Below are 11,455 nucleotides of genomic sequence, written 5' to 3' on the forward strand. Positions count from 1 at the left end.
GATGTCGGCGTAAGCCACTGGGGCTACCGCGAGATTGGGCTGCCGGGTGCATGGAAGTGCGTCAGCGACTTGTTGTTGTATCACGCTCTTGAGGGTTGGGGCTAAATTGGGCTGAGGCATCTTCACTACGTCGCCAACGAGAGAAAGCTGACGAGCCACTTCTTCGCGAACAAACTGCTGAATCTGGGCGAAGAGGACACCCTTATCGTCAGAGGCTAAGCTGCAAAGCGAGTGGTCTTGCCCCGTGGGTTTGCGAGTGAGAGCCCTCTCTCTGCGGAGTTCATCGAAGTCTTGGCAAGCATTGATGATTTCAGCGACAGTGCGAGGGTTTTTCGCGATCAGCATCTGGAAGGCGTCGTCTTCGATGCCTTTAAGGATATGCTTGATCTTTCCCTGTTCGGTCATAGCGTCGTTTGCCCTGTTACATAAGTCAAGGATGTCCTCGATATAAGAGGTAAAGCTTTCATTCGTGCGCTGAGCGCGTTCGCGCAAACGCTGCTCAGCGCGCAGTTTTCGGAGTGCTGGGCGCCCGAACACTTTGGTGAATTCGGTCTTGAAGTCTGACCGTGTGCGAAGATCAGACCCGTGGTTCTTATACCACGTCTCTGCAACACCGGTAAAAGAGAGACTGACGCTGTTTTGCTTATGCTTATCGTCCCAGTTGTTATGGGTGCTCACACGTTCAAAGGTGGCGAGCCAGTCCTCAGCGTCCTGGTCATCAGCGCCGTTGAAGAAGGGGGGATCCCGTTGACGGACCGTTCCAGGGCAGATGATCGGTGCCACAGGAGGTGTGGACTCGTGGTGGTTACCGTGAGACATCGTCGAGGGAAGTGTCCGACTGCGTAGCTCCAGGGTAGACAAATGGGGACCCGAGCAGGACCGCAACCTCCACCAAAAATTGTAAAGGAGATACTCGACGTTCCTGTAGAAGGATGGGCCCGTTTATTCGTGAACGAGGCGTCAGCGCAGCAGGGGCGAGCCGAGACGACCAGCTTATCGCGAGGCTGAGCTTCAACGAGAGCGTCCTCTTCTTCGTAGTCATCCGACGCATACCCACATACGGGGAATTGCCCCTTATGACTTATGCTGGTCACAATTGCTCGTACATTTGCGCTACATACATACTTGCTACAATATATATATCGTCAGGTGAATTTCTGCCTCGCTGCCTCCGAGAAGATATTTGTCCCCATCGGTAACAATCATCATCACTGGTAGCTTGAGGTTACCCCATCATCTGCTGTATATACTCATCATCACCGACACAACCTCTTCATCGGCTGATCGTCAGCAAGGACGCTCAGTCGCGGTCCTGGTTCTTCTCCGCCTGACGCCTCCAAATAAACGTGCGGCGAAGGCAACGGTCCCGTCTAATTCGGTCTACGGCCTCGGAAGTGGTGGTGTTGCGACTCGATCTCGAGCTGTACCTCTCCTTCGACACTCCTGAAGCTCCGTTCCAGTCGCTGCTTGCCCTGAAGACCAATGTCCTGGTCGCAAGACAGTTCCAGTGCGCAGTCTGAGCACCTCTGCATTGCATCGTGACCACACCCAGCAAGACCCGCCGAGTTCGTTGGCCTTAGGGGCGAAGACGTGGAGGAGTGGCTGGACAGCTACACACGCATCAGCCAGTTCAATGGGTGGGATAATCACCTCAAATTGTTCCACGTTGGCTTCGCTCTGAAGCAGGTCGCCGAGAAGTGGTATTGAAACCACCAACACGAAATTACCAACTGGGAGGGCTTCATGACGGAGCTGCAAAAGATTTTTGGCTCTCTAAACCACAGAGTGACAACACAAAAAGGAAACTAGAGGTCCGTGTGTAGCCAGGCAACGGGGCAAACACCTCATACATCGACGATGTTGAAGTGCTGTGTCGCCCCGTCGACAAAGATATGCTGGAGTCCGACCGTGTCCGCCACATTCTCAAAGACATTGGTGAGTTCGCTTTCCACGCAGTTGTCCCCCAGAACCTTTCAAACGTAGCAGACGTAACATCCACCTGTAAGCGTATCGACGAACTTCAGTCTATCCGCCTCCCATGGGACACGACGTCTACCACTCATGTTGGGAGCGAAACCTCCGTGCGATAATTCGAGCATATTTCGCAAAGAAGTGTACGGCAACATCTCTCATTTCGCCCTCAGTGTTCGTCAAGCGGCTACGGCTCTTGGCGTTCACGAGATGGTTAAAGAGGAGCTGGCGGCTATGCCTGCGCTAGGACCTCCTGTCCATCCGGTTGCCCCATCAACACCCTCCAACTCGGAAGTCACTGGCCGGCCGGACACCTGTTCCCTTGCCCGCGATCACGACTCACCCTTCGTCTTGCTATGTTGCAGCCATTCCTTACGTGCCGAGCACAACGCCTTACTTTCCAGCAAATCAGCATGCCTCCTGACAGCGGCCCGTGTGCTCCTATTGCGACATTCAAGGTCACAACTCCCGCTTTTGTCGACGCCGCCAACGGAATGAAAAACGTGGCCATGCTGCATATGAGGCGTGCTATTTCGGGCGCCTCAATTATTTTCTTTGTCTTCTGGTTGGCGTGACGAGTGATGAGTGAACAGCTGTCAAAGAGGGGCCTACAACCGCAATCGTGGCAATGAATTTCCAAGTGGCCCTTGAAAACCTTATGAACATTGCAATTATGCTCACGCAGCCTCCCTGTGTCCTCTGTCGCTGTTTTGGCGTTACACGAAGTCACGGATTTGCCGCTACCAACAAGCACAAAGCCAAGCTTTAATACCCTATACGGGAGCATTTTTATATGGAGCCAACAGAAGCGTGCTTAAGCCATGTGGACAATGCACAGTGCGGAATGTTGTTGGTTCTCTTCGGAGTCGTGTACAGTGTGTGGGGTAGTCACCTGTGCGCGTCATCTTAATATGGGTTGGGATTTTCTGTCATCCGTATCCCGCGTCATTTCATGTGATCATTCTTAAATTCACCTCACAAATACCGAGCATCTCAGCGGCATTTCTGAAGTGCCACCGCCGCAGCTCACAGCAAGTGCAGATTGCGTTTTGAACCCCCCACCCAGACTCTCTTTTCCGTCTGCTCAAACCGAATCAGTGACGGAGGCATGCTTATAGTTCCCTCTCTATGTTTCCTGCCCAAAGGCGCCGTGATACCTACATGCCTCGCCTGATTCGCACGTGGATCAGCAAAGCATCGGTATACTAGCATCACTTCAGAACCCATATTTCTCCCCCGCGGGCGCTACTATCACTTCTGTTGTGTCTGACAATACGCCGTCATTAGATCCCCTGTCCTCCGTCTCTTCCGTTACGACGCCTACGAAGTCTGAGCCAACTCTTTTCGCACTTACGGCTACCATCAGCAATGATGTCTCCGAAAGCGAAACAATCCAGCTACTTCAGCTTCCCAAAAAACACAAGGACACCTTTGCTGACTTTCTAGCAAGCTGGGGCAGACTTCTGTGAAAGCACATCGGATCGAGACGGATGGTGTAACGTTTGGCTGTAGGACAAAGAGACGATCAACATTTGGCTGGGCCTTTGCAACACGAAAGACCTATGGCCGTTTATTTGCTGCGCTTAAGTAGCCGTGTTCACAGCGGGGAAGGGGAAAGAAGGCCACGAAAGAAAATAAAGCAGACGGAAGGGTGAAAGAAAAGGACGAGGCGATATCGCCTTGGGCGAATGCTGATAGTATATAGTGTGGTCTGTTACATCTTCTGTTCACAGATTTTCAAAATACGGATTTGTTTTGCACTAGCTTACTTCATGGAAGGATAGCCCGTAGGAAAGGCGCTTCGGTTCGCTGCGCTGGCGTCGTGACCTGCGCAGTGAAGCCAGTGGGCTTCCTTGAGTCTCTGGGGAAGTGGTGGCGTTGGAATCATCCCCTTGATCAGCTGGTTCTGCCTGGTGACAGCCTAGTAGGTTGTCCGCTGTGATGTTGCCTCGATGTCTATCACTGCACGTCGTCGAGGACCTCGAGTCGGGGTGCGAAATACAGTGAGCCACATCGCTAACCTCGCCGTAGCAGTTTTCGTCGGTTCGCAGCAAGTGCTGTCGGTTGCGTCTCAGAAGGCCATGGTCATCTGTTCTGATCACGTATTATCGTGGTGCAGTCTCTTTTACCACTTCCGTTCGGGTGACCAGCTGCCGTATTTGATCCGGACCACGTTTCTGACTTCCAAGGGTGGTAGTCGCCCACCTCGGGAAGATTAACTCTGTTTCAATACGGGGATCCTTCCGTCGACATTGTATTCAGAAAGTGTGGCGTGCAGGCGGCAACCTTGCAGTAGTTCTCCGGGTGATTGACCGCTGTCAAGGGGAGAAGATCGATAAGCCAACAGACCCAGCCATACATCACCAAGATATTCATGGGTTTTCTTTAGAATACGCTTCATGATCTGCACCCGCTTTTTGGCTAAGCCAATTGACCGTTGGAACTCGGGACTTGACGTGATATGCTCGAAGTCATACCGGTTTACGAACGATGAGAACTCTCGCGATGCAAATTGAGGCCCGTTCTCGGAGCAGACTCGACTGGGAATTCCGTATCGAGAGAAGATAGCAGATATTTTGTCGATTACTTCCACCGCCATGGTACCTCTTAGCTTCTCGACGTCACGAAAGTTAGAGGGGACATCAAACACAACCAGTTCGTTATCTCCAGCGAATGAATATAGGTCTAGTCCTACGCGATGCCACGGTAGTTCGGACGTTGGATGTAGCTGGAGGGGTTCAGTCGGTTGGCTGTAGGTGTACTTTCGACATACGCAGCAAGTTCGCGCACGTTATTCAATGTCACTGCTCATTCCCGGCCAGAAAACTAATCTGCGAGCTCTAGCCTTACATTTGTTAATACCAAAGTGCCCTTCGTGAATACGCTAAAAAATTTCCGCACGCATTGATTTAGGCACAACCACTTTGCAACCCTTGAGCATCACTCTATTGAGCACGGATAGCTATTCCGCATACGGCTTCAGTACGCCGTCTATTGCCATGCCATCTTCCATATGTTTCATAGTGTGGCTTGCGTTGTGTGAACGTCCACGTCATCGACTTGGTAGTTTCCGCCAGTTGGTAGTGCGGCCCGGGACAGCATGTGTGCCAGTAACATGTCCTTCCGAGGCACAAACTGCAATAAAAATCAAATTTCATCAGACGTATAAAAAACCGTTGCCGTCTGGGTGGCAAATCTCCAATGGTCTTTTGGGCAATCGCAATAATTACCGGCGATCAGTTTCAACCGTAATCGTTGGTCAATATTCGAACTGATGTAAGTTTTCACAAGCGAAAACGATTGCAAGTGTTTACTTTTCTATCTTTGCGTATCGTTATTCACTCGTCGTCAGCGCCCTTGAAGCGTAGGTCACTGGGAGCCAGTCATCCCCGTGTCTTGGAAATAAGGCAGCACCGATAGCCGTTCGGAAGCGTCCACAGTTATGTTAGTGTTTCTTTATTTCATCAAAAACAGCCAGCAACAGATGAGTTGTAAGCGCTGCGCAGATCTGGTCCCATTCTCGCTCATGTGCTCTTGTCCACTCAAACACCGAGAATTATTTCACTACGCTTCGAAGCAGCGCTGTTTTGTCGCTCAATGCTGGCAGGAATTTTCGAAAGAGTTCACGACACCGAGAAGTCTACGCACACCCTATTTATATTTTGGGAACTTGCATGGCACGGTCGCTTTCGAATAAATCGGGACAAGTACGAATTCCGTCTCGTCCTATAACATCGCCAAGGAGTGTAACCTGTGTGGTGCAGAACACACACGTAGCTGAAATAAATGTTAGCCCTTCCTCCTGTGCCCGTCTAAGCACCGCAGTCACGCTTTCGTCAGTTCTTTCTTTGAGTCGCCCTATATTAAAACGTTGTCTACGTAGGCGCGCACTCCCGGCAGCCCTTCGAACATCTCTGTTAATGTCTTTTGCAACACCTCGCTGGCCGAGGAAATTCTGAAACGAAGACGTAAAAAACGGTGGCACCAAAGTGGTGTCGCAAGAGGCAAATTCATGACGTTGCCTCGTCTAAAAGAATCTGATGAAAGCCGGCATTGGCGTCGAGCCGGGAGAAGTATTTTTCTTCTGCCAGCTCGCTCTCTATGTCCCTTCGTGAAAGCATAGGAGAGTGCTCTCGCCTAATGATCCTGTTCACTGCTCTCGGGTCCATGCAAATGCGAAGCATACCATCCTTCTTGTGCACAACAACCAGGGGGCTCAAACAATTGGTTGGTTCATCCATCTTTTTCCATTCTTTTTCATTTTGGAGTTCTTGTCGCAGACGCCCTTTCAACACTATGGGTACTCTACGGAAAGGCTGGACGACAGGAACGGCATCCTCACGTAGCAACATTTTGTAGCGTCGCTTGACGCAGCCCGTACCGCTGAAGAGGTCAAGAAAGGCAAGCAGAAAATGCGTTCGGTCATCGTCTACATTCGCAGCGTCAGTCGTCACCGGTATTAAACCAAACTGTTGGCATGCCTTTAAGCCAAGGATGGCTTGGCGCCCCCTTTTCACAATAAAGAACGTGACAGAAGGCTGCGCTTTACTTATATCGAGATCTTTGGTTGCCCCGCTAGTACTTGATTGTGATGTCGTATGCGGTGAGGATGGCTGCGCTCTTTCCGGGTGTGCTTGCGTTGGTGATTCGGTTGAACAGAGTTTGGGCAGCAATTTTGCCTGAGACCCGGTGTCTACCTTCAATTGTATCTCCTGGCTGACTATTTGGCCGCGAACCATCCCATCCGCTCCTATGGCTCCGGTGACCCCGCAAACGATCATGCCCAAGATGTCAAAGTTTTCGTCGCTTTGTTCCAATTTGTGCACCTCGTTTATCCTGCGAGCATTGTTGCAGCATGCGGCGAACTGATTTCGTTTCTTGCATGCATAAAAAGTTTTTCCATATGCCGGGCGCCGCTCTGGGGGTGCATATACCTTGTTACAATTTCGACACCGAGTTCCATTCGGAAACTTCGTGCGGTTGCTCCGGCATGTAAAGTCAACGTGCAGGCTTTCCTTTGACCGTGCTCTGTTCTGAAGGGCAGAAATCTCAGCGGCTTTGCAAATGTCTTCTGCTTTCTGCAAATTTAAGTCTATGTCACTTAGCAACTGTTATTGAAGTTTTGCATTATTTGTCCCAAAAACCACTTGATCCCTGAACATAGACTCTTCAAGGGAAGCGAAGTTGCACAGCGTTGCTTGCTTTTTTAAGTCACGTAGGAACCGTTCAAAAGGCTCGGGCTCTTCCTGTGTTCGTAGTGGAAAAATATGCACAGAAAAGGGGAAACCAGCGAGCAGAACGCAGGACAAGAGTAGGAGGCACACACACAACACCGCTGGACTAACAACTGGTTTATTTGGCAGAAACAGATCACATATATACGCCAAAACCTGCGCGCGCGCACACTTTTGAACAAAGTGAAGAACTAAACTATAAATATAAGAATTCAAATGCTTTTTCCGCGATAACAACCGAAGGGTCGCTAACGCAACTCCGTTTATTTTTTCTTATTAAATATGCTTCGAGCAGTTCGCGCACACGTCTCGTTTTCCCACGACAGATAGTGCTAGCGAGGTGAAACCGTGGGGCACAATTCTGGCAATCTTTTACATGCGAAACTAAATTGGTTCCCGTGCCCGATCCTAAGGTTCCTCGGTCCTGCCTCAGGCGTACATTGAGGCACCCGCCAGTCTGCCAAATGTTTGTTTTTCCACAGGAAAACGGGATAGAATAAAACGACCCCCACTACGCACATGGTGAACCTCGTCTGGTGGTTAGTTTTTCAAGTGTCAGCTTGCTTCTTTCCATCCGAGATTTGGGGGCACAGACCAGAAAGTTAGCGGGGAGCAGAGAAATCCACGTTGACATCATATTCTTGAGCCACTTTTTTCAGCCCATGGGAAGTCTTGTGGAAGTAAGGGATGACTTCAAACTTATTTCTCCCTTCTTCCAATGGGCAACCAGGCCTTGCAGTAAGTTTTTTCTTCATTTTCTGACCCAAGGATTCACCCACCGCCAGCAAAACCTGAGAGGCAAACCCTGACGCCTTACACCGGTCAACCTGTTCCGCCAGACTTTGGTGCATCACATGCGGGCAACGTTTCTTCACAGCATTCATGAAACAAGAATTTACTATGCTGCGCTTCACCAACTTCGAGTGTGCCGAATCATACGGCAAAAGCGCCTTTTTAGAGCGAGGGGCGTATTTCCAACACACGTGTCGGTAGGGTAAAAAAGAAATTTTTAAATCTTAGAACGTAATGGTCTTGTTGGACCCTAGCGGACCCTTGAAAGGGGATTTCACGTCTGGAAAGCTGCCTTTACCCTATCGAGGGGCCGCTGACCATTGTCCATCTGGCGGGGCGCCCAGCCATCATGCCGCGTTGCGCCATTGCCGGGGGTGAAAGAGTCTGGCGTCCTGTCCTGCCAGAGGCGGTTGCGAGTTGAGCGTCCGTCGTGGCTGTGGGAGGCACCATTTCAATTCGTGTTTCTTGGGGGCGCCGGGCATCTCCCGGTAAAATAGGTACAAGCGACTCCCCGGCCTGGCGCTCGGACTTAGTGCTACAATGCTTGGGAAGTTCACCCGAAAAAAAGTGTGCCTCCTCCTCTTGTCCTGCGTTCTGGTCGCTGGTTTCCCCTTTTCTGAACAATAGGAACCAACTTGCCCAGCAATTCACTCTTTTGAAAAATGTGCTTTTCGTGGACTTCATTACCCTCGTCGATACGATATTCTTCAAACTTCCGCAGTAACGTGTGATATACTTCTCTGCTCTCACCTGCGGCAAAGGAGAAGTTGTTGTAGACATCGAGCGCCTCGTCCCCCGCGGTGCTCAGAAGAATCGCTGCTTCTACGGCAGATGGGCGAGGCTCCTCCGGTTCCGTAGCGGTGATGAACCGCTGAAGCTTCTGCTTGAATACCAGCCAGTTTTTCTGATGTTGCATGACAGGTTCAGCGGTTCTGGGGGCTTGACGACGTTCATCTTGAACATCAGAACTACTTCTTACACCATGTAACGTTTGGCTGTCAGACAAAGCGAGGATCAACATTTGGCTGGGCCTTGCCAAGACGAAAGACCCCCGGCCGTTTATTTGCCGCGCTTAAGTAGCCGTGTTCACAGCGGGGAAAGGGAAAAGAAGGCCAGGAAAGAAAATAAAGCAGATGGAAGGGGGGAGAGAAGGACGAGGCGGTATTGCCTTGGGCGAATGCCGATAGCAAATAGTCGGATACATGGTCCGGTCTGTTACAGATGGGACACACATCGTCCGCCGTCACCCGTATTTTGTGTCGTCGTCCAAACGAAAAGTGATCCAGTAAAATGTAGTGGACATGCCACAACAAAATATCATTCGGCCGTCCTCCAGCCCGTGGTCTTCCCCCGTGCTTTTGGTCAGCAAGAAGGATGGTTCGTGTCATTTTGTGTGGAATATCGAGCTTTTACACGATTACCAAGAAGGATGTTTATCCAATGCTGCGTATAGATGACGCACACGACTGCCTACAGGGAGCAGAACGTTTCTCCAGCCTAGAACCGCGATCTGGTTCTTCGGGGATACCTACGCACAAACCTTACAACAAAAGACAGCGTTTGGGACTCCAAACAGCTTATACGAGTTTAACGTAGTGCCGTTTGGTATATGCAACGCCCCAGCCTCATTTGAACGCATGAGAGATATTGTCCTTCGCGCCCTAAATGGAAGACCTCTTGTGCTACCTGGATGACATTGTTATTTTCTCTTCAAGTTTTCCTGAACGTCTCCGTCGTCTCGACGAAGTTCTGACTAATCTGGTCAAAGCCGGCCTGAAACTGAACACCAAGAAGTGCAACATCCCCCACAAATCCATCAAACTTCTCGGTCAAGGTGTAAGCAAAGATCGTATAACGCACGACCCAGACAAAATTTCCGCTGCGGTCAATATCCCTCTACTTCAAGAGCAAAAATTCTTTTGCAGTTTTTAGTCTTCCGTAATATTTACGCCGTTTCGTTCCCAATTTCCCCACCCTGGCCTCACCAATCAGCGGCTTCGTTTAAGTAAACCCTTGGTCTGAAGTGACAACTGCGAGAAGGCTTTTCAATACCCAAAGCAAGCACTGACTTCCGGCCCTGTACTTAGCCATTTCGATGACACGCAGCCTGCCTTTCTTTATACTGATGCGAGCGGGCATGAAATTGGCGCCGTCTTGCTACAACGGTATGATCACTCGTGTAAACGAGCGGTTGTATACGCAAGCCGCTCTCTGCCGTCCGCAGAAAAGAATTACCCTATCACAGAGCAAGAGTGTCTGACTATTGTGCGGTCTGTACAAAAGTTCCGGCAATACCTTTATGGTCGACACTTCGCAGTCGTTACAGATGACCATGCTCTGTGTTGGCTGTCTTTTTTTAAAACCCGGTAAGGAAGACTTGGACGCTCCATTCTCTGCTTGCAAGAATATGACTTCACGGTGATCTATAAGTCTGGTCGCAAGCATCTCGACGCGGACGGGCTTTCGCGGTGTCCGCTGATGAAGTCTTCAGATGATGTTACCCTACATTCCAATGTGCCACCTTTGCCCATCGCAATATCGATATTCCCATCAAAGACCAACTAAACCCCTGACTTGGTTGCCCGTCCGACACGGTTATTGTCGGACAATGATCGATCGGCTCACGTGCTCCACATGACAACCAAATTGCCGCCTGCTTCGTCAGCTGCGGCAGTACGAGCTTCTGGATGGCGCACTGTACCGAATCAACCACGACACCAATGGAGCTTGATGGGTTCCGGTTGTGCCCTGTTCCCTTCCTGCACGCATTCTGGAAGCTTTGCACGATCACCCGACTGCAGGCCACTTCGGATTCTAGAAGACTTAAGACGGCGACCGAGGACGCTTCTTTTGGCCAGGGCTTTGTGCCAGTGTAACCAAATACGTCGCCTCTTGTGTACCTTGTCAGCACAGGAAACGCTCTACGTCACCCCCTGTCGATCTACTTTATAGTAGAAATTTAAAGCGCAAAAATGTAGACACTGGACGAACGAGACAAGGACAAGCGTCTCGTTCGTCCGCTGTTTAAATTTTGGGGCTTTAAATTTGTACTATGGATTACCAACTAGCTCGAAATCACACGTTAAGATCTACTCCAGCCTCTCCCGTGTCCAGCAAGTCCGTTTGATGTGTTGCCATTGACCTTACGGTCGTTTGCCTACGACAGCACCTGGTAATCGCTGTATAGTTACTGTCGTGGGTCATCTCACTCGCTACGCAAAAACCACTCCACCTATTTCAGCTAGCGCCCCTGAGTTTATTCACATCTTCTTACACAACATCTTTCTACGCTACGGAGCGCCCCTCGATTTCCTAAGCGACCGAGGCAAGGCATTTCTGTCTCAAATTCTTGACTACTTTCTTCAAACTTTCAACACCTGTCAAGAAGATGAAGTCCAGCTATCATCCACATACAGCCTTGCAGAACGCTTCCATCGAACGTTTTCTGATTCGACCTT

The 11,455-nt window shown here is 50.3% G+C and overlaps 1 protein-coding gene across 1 annotated transcript in view; it reads right to left on the minus strand.

Annotated features, from left to right (window-relative positions):
- LOC144160744 (uncharacterized) overlaps positions 1-1,532 on the minus strand; it is a 67,409-nt gene extending 65,877 nt beyond the window's left edge. The window contains exons 1-2 of the mRNA XM_077691928.1: positions 1,428-1,532; positions 85-846 (exon numbers count right to left, since the gene is read on the minus strand). Of these exons, the coding sequence (XP_077548054.1) occupies positions 85-846; positions 1,428-1,532 (867 nt within the window). The remainder of the gene's footprint in view (positions 1-84; positions 847-1,427) is intronic.
- Positions 1,533-11,455: the final 9,923 nt, after the last annotated feature.

This window comes from Haemaphysalis longicornis, unplaced genomic scaffold, assembly GCF_048455015.1.
Source record: "Haemaphysalis longicornis isolate Haplotype H1 unplaced genomic scaffold, Haemaphysalis longicornis Haplotype H1 scaffold_11, whole genome shotgun sequence".
NCBI lineage: Eukaryota > Metazoa > Arthropoda > Arachnida > Ixodida > Ixodidae > Haemaphysalis > Haemaphysalis longicornis.